The 19,268-nt window shown below is 40.0% G+C and overlaps 1 protein-coding gene across 4 annotated transcripts in view; it reads left to right on the top strand.

Annotated features, from left to right (window-relative positions):
• The window catches only part of B4GALT6 (beta-1,4-galactosyltransferase 6), a 70,060-nt gene that overhangs the window by 20,401 nt on the left and 30,391 nt on the right, over positions 1-19,268 (top strand). For 3 of the 4 annotated variants that reach the window (XM_047828451.1, XM_047828449.1, XM_047828450.1), the window contains 2 exons: positions 2,856-2,972; positions 10,182-10,295. In XM_047828451.1, coding sequence (XP_047684407.1) covers positions 2,856-2,972; positions 10,182-10,295 — 231 coding nt within the window. Of the gene's footprint in view, positions 1-2,855; positions 2,973-10,181; positions 10,296-19,268 lie in introns of those variants that run through there. The other variant, XM_047828453.1, reaches the window with a different exon arrangement.

Below are 19,268 nucleotides of genomic sequence, written 5' to 3'. Positions count from 1 at the left end.
CCACCCCAAAAGCAGAACAATGTAAATAAATTTGTCTCATAAAGCAGAGGCAAATAGTAAATTAACTAGAGAACAGGGCATGATTTTAATTAAGCAGTGGTAGTTTTTAGTGTATTTCTGAGTTGTCTCAAGACCAAAGGGCAAAGCTGAGAGAGATTTTCCTATTTGTTTTCTGAAATGCAGTTTCTTACCCTTGGAATAGAAATTTTAGAAGAGGATTTTGTCGAATTTGTTGGTTTGCCAGTAAGATATTCCATTTTATATTTGTGATAATTAGCAGTCATATGGTTATTTGAGTGTGGTTAATAATGTAGGGTGTTTGGAAATCAGGTAGTTGGAACCATTCTCATGCTGGTTTAGTGTGCCTTGCAATACTTTGACACCTTGCATTCTTCCCATTAATGACAACTCTAAACAAAACAGCTCCATTCCCTAATGGATTTTGATCTTTGGGGATTAAACCCACGAGGACCATTAACCTAAGGAATGTAACTCAATTAGCTGTAAATGATTTAAGACAAACTAATAGATTTTCCATTTGGAGGGCTTGGTGTCTTGCTTTCCTGAATTTTTTTCTCTATCCATCTAACGAGTAGTAAATGCATTCTTTCAGTAAATGGTTCACCTTTGTCACAGTTGCCGGCAGGCATTTATTTTTTATTTTTTATTTTTATTTTTTAATGTTCCTTAGCAGTTTTGTTACCTGATGTTTTGAAGTTTTTAGGATCATTTGACTTTGATGTTTCTTTTCTATACCAGATGTTTTCCTTGCTGCTTAAATCTGACTTGGCTTCAAGATGTCAATTTTCTGTATATGAGTTGGTGTGTTAAAAGTAAAAGCAATGTAGTTAAAAAAAAATTCCATTTCTAGGACACATGTTAGTGCATCTACATTCTTACTAGCATATCCTTGCTTAGGCTCAGTACTGTTTCCTGGAGACTAAGACTTTGACAGGGGCCTCAGTCCTGCTGCTTCATGACAGTTTGGTATGGAACAAGTGTTACAAGGTATTTACATCACGGACAATAAATTTCCTATGTAAGTTCAAGTTTAAATGATCCAGGGTGTTGAAAACCAGTTGGTATTAGTTTTCTATTTGATGGTTTTTCCCTGTATCAATTCAGTTGAAGTTTTGTTTTCCTACATTTGTTTTGGTTGGCTATTCTTTTGTTTTCATTTTGCACTTTGTTTTCTTTTCTTCTTTCTTTTAAAGTCCACTGAAGGGCAAAAATGTAATAAAAACTTGTGTTTGTAAACCCACAGGTGTAATAAATTCAAGCCTAAATGAGTTATATATATATAATTATAGGACTGCTTTCTAGAGAGGATGTAGACATGCTCTTAAAATGATTGAGGTAAAACTTATGTGAAGCTTGGATTTCTGTTTCTGTCTCTGTTACAGATTGAAGGTAAGAGGAGAGTGTTATTTTACTCTGTTCTCTACTAGTTTTATTTACTTTGCTCCTTTGTATTTCGAGCAAATTAACATTTACATAAAAAATGGGAAAAGAGGTAGTAAACATTACATTTTGCTCATCTCTTTGTATCATCTCAAGGAAGTAGAATGAGACCCAGAAAATTAGTTGGCATTTAAGATTTTTTCACTTGGTATTCATTTTTTGAGAGTGTCATTACAGTGTTCAGGGTCAGCTTATTTTAAAATCCTAGGAGTCATTAGGTGAACCTTGCAGTTTTTTGGTTTTGCCATGAAAATGATCCTCCTCCCTTTGACTGTGTGGAGTTCATGATGTTTTGGCCGTATGCTTGGAGAATTTAGAGAAGAAGGGGCTTTAGAGAACAGCCAGGGCAGTACTGCCTTTTTTAGGGGAGGAAGCCAAGATTCGGTGAGCTGTCCAAAGTTATGCCTGCATTGTGCTTGTAGAATCAGGACTGACAAAGAAAGGATCTTTTGATTACTTCTGTGCCTCTGTGAAGAGGCCTGGCATCTCTTAAAGGCAGAGATTTTTGTAATCTTGGTCAATTTACCAGTTTCTCCCAAAGGAAGAAATTTGGGGCCTAGTTCGAAGCACTTAACCACTAAGAATTAAATGTACCAACTTGAAAATGCACATTGATTTTGATTGTGTCTGCTTTTACAATCCTGGTAGGTAGATTTGTGATTCAAAGGGAGTGTAAACGTTCCAAGAAATTAACTCAGTAGAGAGAAATTACCAAAATAGGTATTGATTCTAGGTCATTCTGCCCCCTAACTCTCCTTCCCCAAAGACACTGAGAATTTGCAAGATCTATTGTGAGATTCATATTCACACTAGATGTGGTGATTTATGATATATTTATGATTAGATAAAGGAATGCTTGCCTTTGTTGGAGTTTTGATTTGAGGGAATTAATATAGAATTAGAGAAAGTATATTATGTGATTGTATATTTGTAGTAAAATGCCTTTTTTGAAATTTCTAAGTATATTTTATGGTAGAAAATAATTTATGAATAAAGGAATTATGATATTCAGTTAGTCTCATTCTATTTGATGGACATCACTACTTACATTTTTCATTTTTATTGTTTAAAAAAAGCAGTTTGTTTTATGTTTTTGTTTGTTGTTTTTTTTTAATTTTTTTTTTTTTAAGAAATCTCTATTCCTAACTTGGGGCTCCAACTTAAAACCCTGAGATCAAGAATCCCATGCTCTCCCCACTGAGCCATCCAAGCACCCCTGTTTTTATAAGTTTTTGATAATGGGAAGTAATCATTTTATATTTCTGTTTTCTCTTTGGACATGCTGATTGAGTCAGTTGGGGTTTGTTGGACAGTTCCTCATTCTGACTATTATTTTATTAAATTAAAAACAAAAGCATACTGAGTCATGATACTTCATCTTTTTTCTTTTGTAGCCAACACGTATCTCTTCATGGTACAAGCTCGAGGAATAATGTTGAGAGAAAATGTGAAAACCATAGGACATATGATCAGGCTGTACACAAACAAGAACACCACACTCAACGGTACAGGTGAGATGGCTAGCTGCTTCCTCCTGCTCTCCTTCTGTTTCTCAACGTTTGTAGCGAAAAGAGGTAAACCAAGTCTCGCAGCCTCTGGTTTTGTCTCTAAGTAACTCTGTTAATGATGAAGGTGTCTCCTACTGACTGCGGGGAGGTTCTTGTACTGCATGAGCCAGGGCTGTCCCATGTTTTAGGATATGTAAAAGTGTTCTCACAGACGGGACGGGGGTTTTGTCCAAAGATACTTAATTCTTGCAAACATAAAATGCAAAAAGCTTTTCCAATTCACCTATTGTCAAGAGGAATTAACCACAGAGAGAGTAGTTTATCCATATTAGTCCTTTTGCTGTCTCTCTTTATGCCCATTCTGACTCCTAAAATGGTTTTCAACTATGTCTAGAAAATACTTACTGTTTTTAATTGCAGAAGATTCTTAATAATTGTATGGCTTTTTAAGGGGGCTTCAGGAGAAATTATTGAAGATTGGAAATCCGTAGCTAGCTGTTCTTCTTTAAAAATATTATTTGGAAGTAGACTCTCCATCACAATCACATTTGGTTAAAACTTAAGTAATATGCCCAAGTAGTGCTTTAATGAAGGTAGACTTGATGTAAATAGCTTTAACTACTGTGGAAGAATGCTCATGCCCCCATGTGGCAGAGTTTCTGCGGTGTCTCCTAAAGTGTTATTAGAGGTTACTTAAAGGTTTTAATGATTCATTGTCACTTGTTGCATCCTCTATATTCTCATTTTAAGCAGTTAAAATTAAAGATTTGGAGCGCCTGGGTGACTCAGTCGGTTGAGCGTCCGACTTCAGCTCAGGCCATGATCTCACAGCTTGTGAGTTTGAGCCCCACGTCGGGCTCTGTGCTGATAGCTCAGAGCCTGGAGCCTGCTTCAGATTCTGTGTCTCCTTCTCTCTCTGCCCCAACCCACTCGCATTCTGTCTCTGTCTCTCTCAAAAATAAATAAACATTAAAAAAAAAAGATTTAATTTATGTCAGTAGTTCTCCAATGTGCCATTGTGAACAAGAGGCAGATACACACACACACACACACACACACACACACACACACACACTCTCTCTCTCTCTCTCTCTCTCTCTCTCTCTCTCTCTCTCTTAATAGGAAGTCCCTATCTTCCAACCATAGATCTTCTTAAAATGTCTGTTAAGGTGGGTAATAGTTTTACGCTTCTAAAAAATTCAAGACTGTATCATATTGATTCTTAATTTAATTTCACACGTGCTTCTGCAAAATCCATTCTAGCCATTTGCCTGATTTGTTTGATGATGTCACAAATCAAAACACTCTTGTTTTCTCCCTTTTAACTTTAAAGAAATTTCTTAGAAAGAATTTTAATAGTATAGTAAAAATCTTGTTAACTGGTCTTCTGCTTTAATTGGTCTTCTGAGTAGTAGGTCAATGTTAGGAGCAGTTTAAACATTATAAAAGCTTCTTTAGGACTTGTTCTGGTTGAATAAGTTGATTGTGAAAGTGTTCACTAAAAGTTCACTCCACTGAACAGAAATACTCAGCATCTTTAGGTTACTGTATTCATATAAGGGAGTGCTGGACTTCTGTGCATGATCAGGTTCTTTTCCTGGGGCACGAATAAGTTTTATGTGAGAACATTGAGCTTGATTAAGAGAATTTATTACTGAGTCAAGACCCCACAACTGGAAGACAAGAAAGAAATGGGGAAATCCTCTTTTCCCCTTTGCCATCTCATATTTTCTTTCTTTAAAAAAAAATTTTTTTTAATGTTTACTTATTCTGAGAGAGAGAGAGAGAGAGAGTCAGAGTATGAGTGGGGGAGGGGCAGAGAGAGAGGGAGACACAGAATCTGAAGCAGGCTCCAGGCTCTGAGCTGTCAGCACAGAGCCCGACGCAGGGCTCGAACTCACAAACTATGAGATCATGACCCGGGCCGAAGTTGGACACTCAACCGATTGAGCCACGCAGGTGCCCCTTCCATCTCTTATTTTCAATAGTGACCCAACAACCAATGCCAGCTTTGGTAAGAGTTGGCTTACTTTTGTCAACCTTTGAAAACTTTTCACATGGTTCCTTCACTGGTGGTAACACTGTTCTCTGGGGACAGTCATTGTATCAGCTACAGATCGGGATTGGTCATAAGAAAGACCCGGCTGCAGTGGCTTAAGCACATGAGGCTTTATATTCTTATGTCTGGAAGTTGGCTATCTGTGGCTGTGGTGGAGAGTGTCGTCACACACCTTCCATCTTCTGTTCTGTCACAGAGTTTTAAGTCTGAGGTTGTTATAGGGCCCCGGTCCTTATATTTGTACTTGGGTCAGTAAGAAGGAAGAAAGGAAGAGGGAAGAACAGAGGGACCCTTTTAAGGAGACTTCCCAGAAGTTTCACATGCCATCTTTGTTTAAATCTCGTTGGCCAGGACTTTGTTATAACGGGCTATAAATTACAGTCTTTGAGCTGGATACGGTGCTTTGAATGAAATTGGGGTTCTGTTACCTAAGGAGAAAGAGAAAACGGAGTTTGAGTAGGCAACTGTGAGGCTTTTGCCATGTTCACTGATATTGAACAATTGGTATAGTTAGTGTACTTCACTAGATACTGGAGATACAACATTAAGAACAATATCCTCCCTTTGTATGAGGATCTCTAGGCTTTTGGGAGAAATGGAAGCATACATGGTTATTTACAATACTGTTATTTCTTTTCTTTTAAGTTTATTCATTTTGGGAGAGAGAAAGTGTGTGCGTGTGTGCACGTGCAAGCACGGGCGTGTGTGAGTGGGTGAGGGGCAGAGAGAGAGAGAATCCCAAACAGGCTCCATGCTCAGCACAGAGTCTGACCCAGGGCTCAATCCCATGACCTTGAGACTATGACCTCAGTGGAAATCAAGAGTCAGATGCTTAACCGGCTGAGCCATCCAGGTGCACCAATATAATGCAGTTTATTTCTGCACAGACATACAGATATAATCTGCAAAAAGGAGATAATGGCCAATAAGGTGTACAAAGAGCTAACTGAACTCTAGGGGAAAATCGATTAACATGTACTGGCTCATTTAAAATTTAACACTTGATCGCAAATAGATTGTGATATTTCTAAGCACACATTTGATTTCAGAAAAGGGTTTTTAACCTCTTACCTGGCTTTCTGAAGCACCAAATATAAATACATACTGTATGTAATACTTTTGTAAAGAAATTACACACTCTCATGATCAAATGATGCTTTGCCTTATAGCTACAGAGTTAGTCAAGTTTAGAAAACAAGATGTAATCAGTGAATAATTACCGAAGCAGAGGATAGTTGTCATGCAGCGTTAGAAGTGGTAGGTTTGTTAGAAATAACCCAGCACACTTCCTCGTTTGATAGATGCAGGGTCTGAGACGCCACAGGCAACATACCATAAGGCAGTGGTAAACAGGCTAGAACTCTCACTGAGTTTCTGTACCTGTTTTAAGCTGCCGTTTGTGGGAAAAACTACGCCCTTGAGGGTCCTTTTTCCATTAGTCATAAGGTCCTATGAGAGCTGAGGAGGGGACCTGCCCAGCAGTTTTCATTCTGTGTCTCTCTTTCCTTCAGGTGTGGCTCTAGAAGAGAGGAAGAAGGCTGGGGGCCCAGAACTCATTGTGTTTTCATCCATCCATTCATTAGATGAAATAATGTCTATATTTTACAGCAGTTGTGGTAGATCAGTCTCAACTGCATCTATCGTGCATAACCTTTTAAAACTGCTCCTGATTTTGAAAGCAGTGGTTCTACTTGATGGACCTAAGCACTTTTATGGGAATAATGATTTTGTGGGTTTATTACAGTATAGTCTCCAAAAGCTTAAATTGTTGGCTGTATTATCAGTTGTGAGGTGTTCATTTACAGTAATTTTTTTTACCATGTTGTAGGTACTTTATTAGCTACTGGAAATCAAAGGCAATTTGATTTCAAAAAAAAGATATTCAGACTAGTGGCAGGGGTTGAGTGGATGGATTTATACATAATACATTGGGATGACATAAGTCCCACTGGACGCAGTACTCAAGGGGTGCGGAGACTTTTCTGTAAGTCTGGCAATGAGTTGAGACCCTTATGATCATTTGTGATGATGTGGCCAAGAATAACATGTTTAGCTCCAAAACTTTGTGTTTAAAGGAAGTGAATATATTCCTGTTGTGTGTCTTTGAGGTTTGTTTTATTTTTAATGGTCCTTTAAAAAATGATGCAAGGGTACTTTGCAAAAGACTCAGTCATTCTAGCACTAAAATAAAAAGTGAAACAATCCTCCAGACCTCCTGTTGCCACCAGGCTTCCCAGGGGGAGCTATCATTAACAGTTTGTTTTACAGAAATGTCTAGAGAGCTTATAACTTCTGTGAGTTGGATGTAGATTTTTGGAATCATAGCATGTGGCTAAAAGAAGGAGCCAGACATTAGTAACAAGAAATAATAAATTATGCACAATAAGAAAATACTCTTATTTAAAGTTAACTACATGACATGAAGAAATTGCTTGGGAATTTTGAGAATGTTAATATTTATCTGCCTCAGGATTATAAGAAAATGAATCTTCTGAACACATAAAGGCCAGGGACAACCTTATTTATCTGCTGTTTTTAGCTCCTACAAATGCATAGTGTATAGTAAATGCCTACTATAGTACGAGTCCCCATAAATGAAGAAAAGTTTTTTGAATATAACTTGAAATTTGATCTATATCTGGATATATTTTTTAAAAAGCATCTTAAGGAGGGGTGCCTGGGTGGCTCAGTCGGTTAAGCGTCCGACTTCGGCTCAGGTCATGATCTCGCGGTTCGTGAGTTCAAGCCCTGCGTCGGGCTCTGTGCTGACAGCTCAGAGCCTGGAGCCTGTTTCAGATTCTGTGTCTCCCTCTCTCTCTCTGACCCTCCCCCGTTCATGCTCTGTCTCTCTCTGTCTCAAAAATAAATAAAAACGTTAAAAAAAAAATTTAAAAAAAAAGCATCTTAAGGAAAGAATCAGAACTTTAATGGACTTACACTTGTTTTATGTTCAGTATCTTAAATCATTCAGATATATATGGGGGACATATAGGGTGTGGACTGCTAGAGGGGTCTCAATGCTCTTGGTGTGTCCCTGGGCTTACAAAACAATTAATGTCCACTAAACGCCCCCTCCCCTTTGGGTTGGAGGATTTTCTTTGTTGAGTGCTTTCCAGGGCTCCTCTGGAGAGGGGCATTGGGAGGATTCTGTCGCTGGGGCTTTCCAGCTTCCTAGTGGAATAGGCCTTAGCAGTTGTACATCTTATCATGGGGTTTCCTGGCAGTAAATGCACTTCCCTTAAAACCTTCCCCGTGCCCTGCCAAATTCCTAACTGGGATTTCCATGTAGTCCTTTAGAATTGGACCTTCTCCTCCAGCTTCTGTCTTCTCCTTGGTACCAGATCCCCTTATACCTCCTCTTGCAGCCTCTGCAGGGTCCCGTCCAGCAGGTGTGCCTGGGGGTGGGGAGAGTCTCTTTGCTCGGAAGTGCCATCCTGGAGCCCAGGCTGCATCCCTTGTCAAATTCATTTTGATGATGAGTGAATATCTATGTTAGGCAAAAAGTATGCAGGTGTTTGGTATTTGATTATTCTAATATAATTCATATTCAACTGCCAGGATTCTACCATTTTTCCACAGTGAGAGGGTTTAGCTTTTCCAGTTTAGTGAGGTATGTGATTTTTACCTTTCGCCTTTTGCTTGCTGGTCACTGACAGGCCTCTTTTTGCAGTCACATGCCTCTTCTCCTCTTTCTTCTCTCTTTTCATGCAGACCAGTTCAGATAGGAATAACTCTTTCAACAGAGCAGATTACTGGAGATTGAGAGAATATCTTTGCATTTTCCTAAAGTGTCTGCTAGAGCTTCATTTCCTGTGGGGACACGGTTTATGACCTAGGAGACAGACAGTAGTTTGATCAGCTGTTTCCGAGTCTTGTCTCTTACTGCGTGTTGGTCTCATTCTCTTAGACTGGCCTCATTTTACATAGAGGTCATGGTTCTCAGGCCTGAATCTCAGAACCTTGTTACAGAAAGGGCCGAAACATGATCTCTTTGGTTCCAAGCTCAAAATTCCTAAGGTTCTAACTGCCCCAGGTTAAGTCACATGCACATCTCTGAACCAGTCACTCATAGCTCTAGTCAGTGAATATATATATGGGCTCCAGATTGTTCTGAGCATTTCTCTAACTGAAACCTGAAAATGGCTACATGAGGTAGGCATAGGTGGGAAACTACATTGTCTTGCCCTGTGCCACAAAGCTAGGGCATTTTGGAGCAAGGATTTGAACTTACCATTTGACTGTGGCACCCTAACTAGTGCCCTGTATGCTGTATAACTTGCAGTATCTAAAAATAATGGACCTAACATGAGATAGAGCTTCACAGCTCCCCAGGGACTGCAACCTGCTATTGGGAATGAGTAATTTAAAGATTTAAAATGGGGGGCGCCTGGGTGGCGCAGTCGGTTAAGCGTCCGACATCAGCCAGGTCACGATCTTTCGGTCTGTGAGTTCGAGCCCCACGTCAGGCTCTGGGCTGATGGCTCAGAGCCTGGAGCCTGCTTCCGATTCTGTGTCTCCCTCTCTCTCTGCCCCTCCCCCGTTCATGCTCTGTCTCTCTCTGTCTCAAAAATAAATAAACGTTAAAAAAAAAATTAAAAAAAAAAAAGATTTAAAATGGACCATATTACAGAAGTAACTTGAGTGGTAAATCTCAGTTTCTTAAGTGTGGGGTGGTGAGAAAACATTACTCCCACCCCTCTGCTCCGTGGTTACTAGAAGCACTGTGCTGTGACGGTGTGGTTGTCCAGGATACCCTTGGCCATTTGACGGTGGAGAGGATTCCCTGGTATACTTTCACATTCCCTTTTGATCTTGCTCAGCCGGGGGAGGGATGGGAGCAGGTGTTCTCCTATGGTTACAGATAAGCCTGCTCTGTATGTATGCACAGATCTGGCCAGGCTGCTCTCTAGACTTTTCCCCAGTTCCCTTGGGAAATCATGCTGAGAGGTCTTTTCTAGCAGCAGTGAAGGGTGAATGGGAGAGTAGCCACGGCAGCTGCGTTTGCTTTTCTCTAGTTCTTTGTAGATAATTGCTTTTAAGTACTTCTGTAGATTGCATACTGTAGGCCTTCTCACAGTGGTAGTGACATATTTCGTACTAGGAGCAAAGCAAAAGGCAGTTTTTTGGTTGTAACTTTTTTCTCTCTCTCCAAGATTATCCTGAAGGCAATAATTCAAGTGATTATCTTGTTCAAACAACAACATATCTTCCGGAAAACTTCACATATTCACCATATCTCCCCTGCCCAGAAAAACTGCCTTATATGCGTAAGTGTCATCTAATTTTGACTTAACTGTTTGCTTGTGTTATAATAAAGTAATACAAATCATATGGTTTGAGCACACCATGCTCAGATCATTAACTGTGGGTGCTAATGTTCATGTTATGTAGCATGTTACTTGATATTTCTTTTTTGGACAAAGCATTTTTTTGGGGTGGGAGGGAGATTGAAAAGTTGAAGAAAAAGCTTATCGCTTACCCAGAAGCAACCTCTATTGTGAGTTTGACATATGTTCTTATAGGTTATTTAAAAATTTTTTTTTACAGAAATAGGTAGACAGTTATAATGTCTCAAAGGTGTTAAGAATTTATATAAATTGTCTTAAGATTACAATTATTTCTAGAATTTGCTTGCTTAATTAAAAAAATTTTTTTTAAATATTTATTTTTGAGAGAGAGAGAGAGCAAGCCAGCATGAGTGGGGGAGGGGCAGAGAGAGAGGGAGACAGAATTGGAAGTAGGCTTCAGGCTCTGAGCTGTCAGCACAGAGCCCGATTCAGGGCTCAAACTCACCAACCGTGAGATCATGACCTGAGCTAAAGTCGGACTGAGCCACCCAGGCGCCCTTCCTTAATTTTTTTAGAACTATCCACATTGATACATATAGATCTACTTATTTTCCTTAATTACTGTATTGTACATGTTTGAATAAGGGTACTACATTCCATTTACCGTTTTCCCTGCTGATGGAAATTTACATGGTTTCCACTTTTTTGCTATCACAAAGTAGTGTTATTGGGAGCAGTATGGTACAGATTTCTCTGCATGTAGTACATATATGCTTGAGGGTTCATCCCTAGAACTGGAGTTGCTACATAGGCTGGCTTGGTTTTGCACCAAAGGAGCTGTACCAGTTTATTTTTATTTTTATTTTCATTTTTTTCAAATGCTTATTTATTTTTGAGAGAGAGAGACAGAGAGCACGTGAGCAGAGAAGGGCAGAGAGAGAGGGAGAGAGAGAATGCCAAGCAGGCCCTGTGCTGTCAGCACAGAGCCCATTGCGGGGCTCAGTCCCACTTACTGTGAGATCATGACCTGAGTCGAAACCAAGAGTCTGATGCTTAACCAGCTGAACCACCCAGGTGCCCTGGAGCTGTACCAGTTTATATCCTCAACATCAAAGCATGAATGTAACTATTTTGATATTGATAGACTTTTAAATTTTTGCTAATGTGATAAAAATATATTTTCTAATTTGTTAGATAAAAAATGACATCTCATTGTTTGGATTTTCACTTTTCTCATTAGTAATGGGTTTGAGTAACTTTTGATGAGTTAGTGAGTGGTTTTGAATTTTCTCTCCTGTGACTCACTCAGTTGTGTGCTTTATTGATTCCATATTGGTTAATTGGGCTTTTGTCCTGATTAATGGAAGTTCTTTACATATATTCCAACAGTGACCTATTGTCTGCTGTATGTATTGTATAACAGCTTTTCACAGTCCTTCGCTTGTCTTTTCATTTTGTTTATGGAATCTTCTGTTTTATAGAAGTTTAAAGTTACGATATTTTCAAGTGTATCAATCGTGTTAAAGTTTTTGCTTTTTCTGTCTCAAGAAAGCTTTCTATATTACTCCAAGGCCGTACAAATACTCTTTTATTTCCTTCTAATAGTTTTACCATTTTATACTTAATTTTTGTGTATGAGATAGCAACAAAGATGGTGTATTTTAAAAATATGTATTTTTAAAAATACATATTTTTTCAAAATTATGAAAACAGTACATGATCATTAAAAAGCCCACTATAATCACTCAGAAGCTGCAGGGCTATCATTTTGGCATTTTTTTCTTTGTATGTTTCCCCTCCCCCAATTTTAAGCATGCTCTGTACAGATAAGCTTATATGTTGATTTTTATGTAATTAAAAAATTAAATAAATATCCTTTTGAATAAATATCCTTATTTATCCTTGGGTTCTAAAGCACTCAGTATCAAAATGTGTTTTTTATGTCTTTACATAAGTATTCTTTCTTGAAGAAATTGGCCTTTGCCTATCATATTTATAAACTGAAAGTTTATCGTTGGTAAATTATTGAAATTATATATTTACAATCAAGAGTCCCCTTTCAATGTCATCTAAGACCATGGGTCTCAAATTTGGGTGTGCATCAGAATCAGCTGGATAGTCTTAAAATTCAAGTTGCTGTGCTCCACATTTGGAGTTTCAGACTCCATACATCTTGAGTGGGGTCTGAGAATTTTCATTCCTAACAGGTTCCTGGGTGCTGGTGATCCTTGGGCCACACTTTGAGAGCCACCAATCTAGAGTACGTCCTACTCTAGCCACCAGCCTAGAGTAGGCTATATCAGGCCTGAGGAACTTTTGTGATTCTTGGTCCCAACCTCTAAGTGATTTTATTAATCTGACAGGGGGCATGGGTATTTTAAAAAAGATTCTCACTTGACTCGAATCTTCCTGTCCCTTTGCTGTCTTATAATAGAGAATGAAGCTATGATTTTTGTGGCCGTGTATTTGTCATTACTTTGTTATTATAGCCCTGGTTTTCTAAAAATGAATGTTTTTGTCTGTGCAGTACTGAAACCACTAAGTAATGTTCTGTTGAAATATTGATTACAATAATTTCATTTTCATAATTTGCATATTCAAGGGTTTACAGTCTTAGGAAATCTTTCTGTTCTCAGTTTAGTTGCCATTTTCTTAATTACTGCTTTATGGGTACTAATTAAACTCTGTTTAAAAGCATCTGCCTGCCAGGCCTTCCTACTAGCACTGCTCTCCTCCAGCCCAGAACTTGTAAATGTCCCTGTCGTGGTGCTGGAGAGACTCTGTCAGGCCTGCTGCGCACTCACTGCCCTGTCACTGAATGTCCTGCTGCTACTGCTCCTTATCACTGCTTCCGTCAGAGTCTTCTTCACAAGAGAGGATCACACTGGTTGGGCGAGCCACCTTTTCACAGAAGGCCTCCTCATGGGCTGCTGGCTTTGGGTCCAGCACCACCCCCATGTCGTAGTTAGAAGATTGGTCATGTACAAATAACTACTTAGAACGGGGCCATGGAACAGCCAATATAATGAGGCTTCTTCCAAGAGGGCCTTACTTGAGCCATCCAGGAGAGCCCCTTCACTGAGTCATGTGACCTCTGCAAAATAGAGCCTCACTTTACCTATCTGTAAACTAGGGAGTATTGTATCAACTTCACAGTGTTGCAAGGATAAAAAAAAGTCTTAAAAAGCAGTGCTTTAAGCTTGATAGACATTAGTTTGATATTCTCTTTCTTCCTCACTGCTTTGATGGAGCTACACATTGTGATGATCAAGGGAATGAGAAACCTGGGAGAAATGGGTGGAGTTAAGGGGTTTTGTACTTAGCTATGTATCCCTATTTTTTTTTTTAAGTTCACAGGATTATTTCCCACTGATAATAGAGAATGGCATACCAAAATACCTAAGTGTAAAATCTTTTTATAATATCGCACAAAATAATTGAATGCAGTATCTCCCTAAATAATAGTTAAACGAAGTCCGTGTAGGGAGAAGATCTACTTTGATGAAAACTGTCCAAGTATGAATGATACTTAATTTTCCTGTAATTTTCACCAAAAGTGAAGTTGAGGCTTAACATTGGTGCATTTGATTATCTAGCTGTAGCTTCTTTTTTATTTTTCTTTAGTGGAGCAATGGGACTGCCAGTACTGGATTACCATAGAGATAAACTTGTGGCTTTTCCAGTTGGAATTTAGATAAAATGGATTTCATGGATTTCAGCAATATTTTACATTCAGTCAATTATACCATAAAATCTATTTTATAATTTTTTTTTAATGTTTGTTTATTTCTGAGACAGAGAGAGACAGAGCATGAGTGGGGGAGGGGCAGAGAGAGAGGGAGACACAGGATCTGAAGCAGGCTCCAGGCTGAGCTGTCAGCACAGAGCCCGATGCGGGCCTTGAACTCAAAGATCATGAGATCATGACCTGAGCCAAAGTCAGACGCTTAACCAACTGAGCCACCTAGGCGCCCCTGTAAAATCTGTTTTAATGTGTGTTATTTATACAATATGAGTGACTTCTTTGTCACTGTTAGTATTTATAGATCCTCCAGAGGGCTAATCCATTTTCAGCTTTCTTAAATTTATGTGAGACTCTCCTTGCTAACAAAGTAAAGTAGAAATTTCACTTTTTCCAGACCTAAAAAATAACAAGCGCTTAGCGTGGATGGTTTGATTTTTGTGAGTGAAGCAGAGTGGGGAAAATGTCATTTGTGTACTTTGCATTAAAATGAAGGTAGACTTGCCTGGAGTTTTCCTATCTCTTAATTCTTTGAATAGAATACATTTCCAGTAACTTTCATATATTTTGTCCTTACTGTTTGTGGAATATTTCCCTTTATGGTTTAACCTTGGTAATTGCTATAGTTGCTAGACTTAGGAATATAACAAAAGCTATAAGGACTTTTTGAGATGAATTTCAATAACTCAAATGAAAATCAGGAGAAAGGGACAAGATAAGTACACTTCAGAGAAGCTCAAAGAATATGTACTATGACAAACCATCATGCACATGTGTACTGTAAAAAGAGATGGGAGCCATTTTCGAGTAAACCGTGGCTGCACATGTAGTGGCCTTGGGTTGTTCACAGGGGCAGGCAGAGGAGACACGAAGCTGAATGGCCCTGTGTCTAACAGCCAGAGCAGGTAACACGCTCACAGAAAAGCAGCGTCCTCACTATGAATGGGTTATTATGTGATGAAAGGGAACCTATGGTTCATTCGAAAAGGAAAAGGAAAAGGGAGATGTCAGTGAGAGGGGACATTGTAATTGGCTCTTATAAGATAGTTCACTAGTAGCTGAGGTAACAGTGTCAGAGCCTGAAGGGTTCTGTGAGAATGGAGGGTGGTCTGCTGTGACCAGGGTGGGAAGTGAGGCTGGACAGGGAGGGGAGGGGCCTTGAGGGCCATGAGGGTTCCAGGAGTCCCTGGGCATCCATGAGATAGGCCTCAGAGGGAGCAGGGCCCTTGAGCATATATGCAAAGGGTTGATTTGTGGCCTGTGTGCCTATCTCTAGGATGAGTGTGCAGTTTTCAAAGGGTCTGGGGCAAAAAAGGATAAAACAAAATGAACAAAGACCACTGCTTTAAGCAGATGAATAGTGTGACTAAGATGGTGTTCAGAAAGATTATTCTGATGAGAAGTGGAAAAATGGATGAAAATGGGAAAATACTAGAACCTGGAAGACCAGCAAGGAGCTTTCTGCCTGGGCCAAGAGGAATGACAAGAGCATATGCCGAGGCTGTGGCACTGGAGAGAGGACAAGGCACCAAAAAGAAGCTCTAGGGGTGCCATCGGCTAGATGTGGTGGCCAACCATGGGATCAGGGTTAATGAGCAAGTTTCTGGCTTGGTGATTGCTAACTGAAACAAGTAATGGAGGATAAACATCACATTTGGAGAATAAGGAAGTTAATGAGGAAGTTAGGCTTGGGCCTTGTTTAAAGCTCAGGAGAGTTAATTTGGGGCCTGAATTTCATCAGAGAGATCTGGGCTAGAAACAGAGGAAGTGAGACGGGAATGCTAAGAGTGGGTCCCTGGAGAATATTGGCACTTGTGGGGGCAACGGGTAGCCTGTAGCAGAAGAGAGAACTGTCAGCGACATGAAGGAGTCAGGGAGCAGTGTCCCAGAGGCTAATGAGGACACAGTGTTGAGGAGAGAATGTTCTGTCTTGTGACATGCCTTAAAGCAGATGGAATGAAGACCTGTGACAAGCCATTGAGTGTGGCATAGAGAAAACAGAGGCGACACCAAATGCAGTCTCAGTAGAAGGGTAGGGTAGGGTGCAAAAGACACTGTCCAGAGAAGTGACTCAGAGGGATATTAAAACTTGTTGGTTAAAAAAAAAGTGTGGTGGGAAAGGGAAGTAGAATGGAGGAAGGTATCTGGAGGAGGTGGGGGCAAGGGAAGAACCCTTTAGGAAGATACGGACTGGAGCAAGTTTTGGGGAATTCCAGAGAGGCTCTTGAGATGGTAAATATAAGGAAGCAGGAGGGAAGTATCCATGGAGCCAGATTCTGGAGAAGTTTACAGGAAACAGAAGTAGGTTCAAGTCAAGGAATTAGCCTTGGAAAGCAAGAACCTCTTCTCCCCTGAGGCAAGAGTGTATATAGTTCATTGGGAGATGAGGTGGAGAAAATTAAGGGGGTTCATGCCTATTCAGTGTTGCTGATAAAGTGGGAGGCCATATACATATGAGAGGTTGGCCAGGAAGGCGGGACTCAGTGGTGGGCAGTTCCCGCAACTGAAATGTGTTCATGTCCAGCTGTGTGGCCACAAACATGATTCAGGGGTGTCTACTGACATAGGAGCTTTGAGAATGGGTCCAGTAACCTTCATTCTAAACAGCTATGCCTCGTGATTCTTAGCCACATGACCAAAATTACTGAGCTGCTTATTAGAAGACCAGATAGACCGGGCAAATGAGGATATAGCAGAGAGAAATTTAAGCCAGAGCTGACTGGCTTTCAATTCTGACACTGCCAGTCCTCCTAGGTAATGGTGATGCTTAAGGTATGAATACAGATCAGAGTTTATAAGGATGATGTACTAAATAAATAAAAAAGAAAGAAAGAAAGAAAGAAAGAAAGAAAGAGAAAGATATACAGGGGAGGGGAGAGTACTTCCTGGTCAGTAAACAAGGCTGGATATTTGAAGGTGGTACAATTAAAAATCACAAACTTCAAAGGAGATGAATTCATGAAAGAAGGAAGTAAGTGTGTGTGTGTGTGTGTGTGTGTGTGTGTGTGTGTGTGTGTGTTTGTAGAGTGTAGCTGTAAGTCTGCAGAATACTTTCTTTTATCCCCGGCTCCAAGACTAGACCTAGGAAAGCAAGCATTTGGCACAGTTTGAAAGGGAGAACACTTTTTCATTTAAGATGAGGAGTAGGGTGGTATTCTAGGGAAGACACTGAAGTACAGTATATGGAAGCTTCTTGGCAATGAAATGGTTCCAGGAAACATTTGAAATCACGGGAGGAGCATATGATATACCATATTTTCTTGACAAGATACATTATAAATTTCATAACAGCTTTTTGGGAACAAGAAAGAAGCAGTACATTAAATGCACACATTGTAGGGTGTGTCCCTGTGTCAGGATGCGAAAACATAAGTCAGTGCATATCTCAGAGTTGAGGAAATACAATAATAGTTGTGGATTATGACACTAAAGGAGATGGTCAGTTTATCAATAGCTTGGGACTAAGAAAACAGTGTGGAAGACGTGATAAAGGCTGCAGGGCTTTCAAGGGGGGACCAAAGGTTCATTGGGTGGTTTATGAGGGAAAGGTGAGGACAAAAAGCAAAGACTGTTAACTGGAGGTTCAGGTAGTCATTCAGAGTAAAGTGAGAGAAAACTATAAGCAAGGGAAGAAATTGGGTGTTAAGAGCTGTGTGTTATGACCAGGATTAGGAGATGAGAACTTGGGCTGTATGGAGGCTGTTTTTTTGGGTCATTTACGTGTGGGACACCTGTTGCACAAATGGCTTACAGGCATATTTTAGTACCTGGTAGAGCCAAGGGGTGGAAATAAAGTAGGAAGGAAGCAGAAAGAGAGGTGAGACAAGATTGGACATGGCCAGCTTTGCCATTCCTACCCATTCATCCATCCATCCATCCATCCATCCATCCATCCAGTGTCCAGGCATTGCACTTCGCATTGGTGATGTGTGGCTAAAAACCACTCTATGTTTAGAATACTTAGATTTGGTCACTTCAGGAGTAGTTGAGTAAGAAACCGTGTGTGTAAGTAGGCATAACATTCCAGAAGTTGAGAAGCCTAAGTAGTTCCCTATTGGGAATAGGCAGTTTCTAGTGTTGGCCTCAAAGGAGGCAGTGGGTGACTGGGGGGGGGGGGGGGGGTGTGATGCCTGATGTAGCCGTTTAGCCTTGAGCTGTGTGTGCTCAGGCAGCAGCCCAGGGGGAGAGAATGTGTATCTTAACATAAAAATCCATTTTTTGACTTTGGAGAGGAATTCACCCGATGGGATATTTCTTTGGGAAATTCATGTCTTTCTCAACACTGTCAATCAGATCTTTGGGTTGTGCACATTTGAAACCCTGAGGGCAAAGTGGTGATAAAAATCAGAGTATCCAGAATTAGGCTTTAGATACCAAAAAATAGATATAGGCCCTGAACTCAGTCACAGGAAGCTGTGGATTTTTAGAGAAAGCAACTCTCTGGCTAGAGATAATATGCCTTACATTTTACTTGAAATGTAAGAAAATGTAAATATAGGTAATTCATATGCATTGACTATTATTTTAAGAATTATGTTTTAATAGAAAAAGTAATATCCTAAGTCATGTCATGTGATATGTTGTAGTCCACACTACCATGAGCATGTGGTTTGGGCCTGCACACACCTAACGGACCCCAGACCCATTTAGGTTTCCAAACTGGGTGGCATTATCACATGTCTTGCTAATTCAGCATTAGAAAATTATAGTAAATACCATATATAACCAATGATGCAACTAAGTTTTTCTCAACACATAACAGAAGTAGTTTGGCATCAGGCTTTGTTGACAGGACTGATGGGTAGCTTACAACTGACTTTTTTTTGTTCTTCCACTTGACCTGACCCTCTCGTGAACTGGCAGCCCCGATTCTATTCAGGCACCGAGTTCTGCTCTTTCCTTTTAACTCCATCCAGTTCCACCTTCCAAATAGTGAAAATCAAGATTTGATAGATTATGTTATTTACACTTGTGTGCTGATTGGTGGCACTGCTGGATAAATTGATTTCAGAGACTATATTTTTGACTTTTTAATTTCTTTTTTATTTTTTTAAAAATGTTTATTTATTTGTTTTGAGAGACAGGGAGAGAAAGCGTGTGTAGGGGTGGGGCAGAGGAGAGGGAGAGAGAGAGAATCCCAAGTAGGCCCCATGCTGCCAATGCAGAACCCGACATGGGGCTCGATCCCATGAACTGCGAGATCATGACCT

The sequence above is a fragment of the Prionailurus viverrinus genome, chromosome D3 (genome assembly GCF_022837055.1).
Source record: "Prionailurus viverrinus isolate Anna chromosome D3, UM_Priviv_1.0, whole genome shotgun sequence".
Lineage (NCBI taxonomy): Eukaryota > Metazoa > Chordata > Mammalia > Carnivora > Felidae > Prionailurus > Prionailurus viverrinus.
Note: the sequence above shows the minus strand (reverse complement) of the source record. Positions and strands in the feature narration are given on the sequence as shown.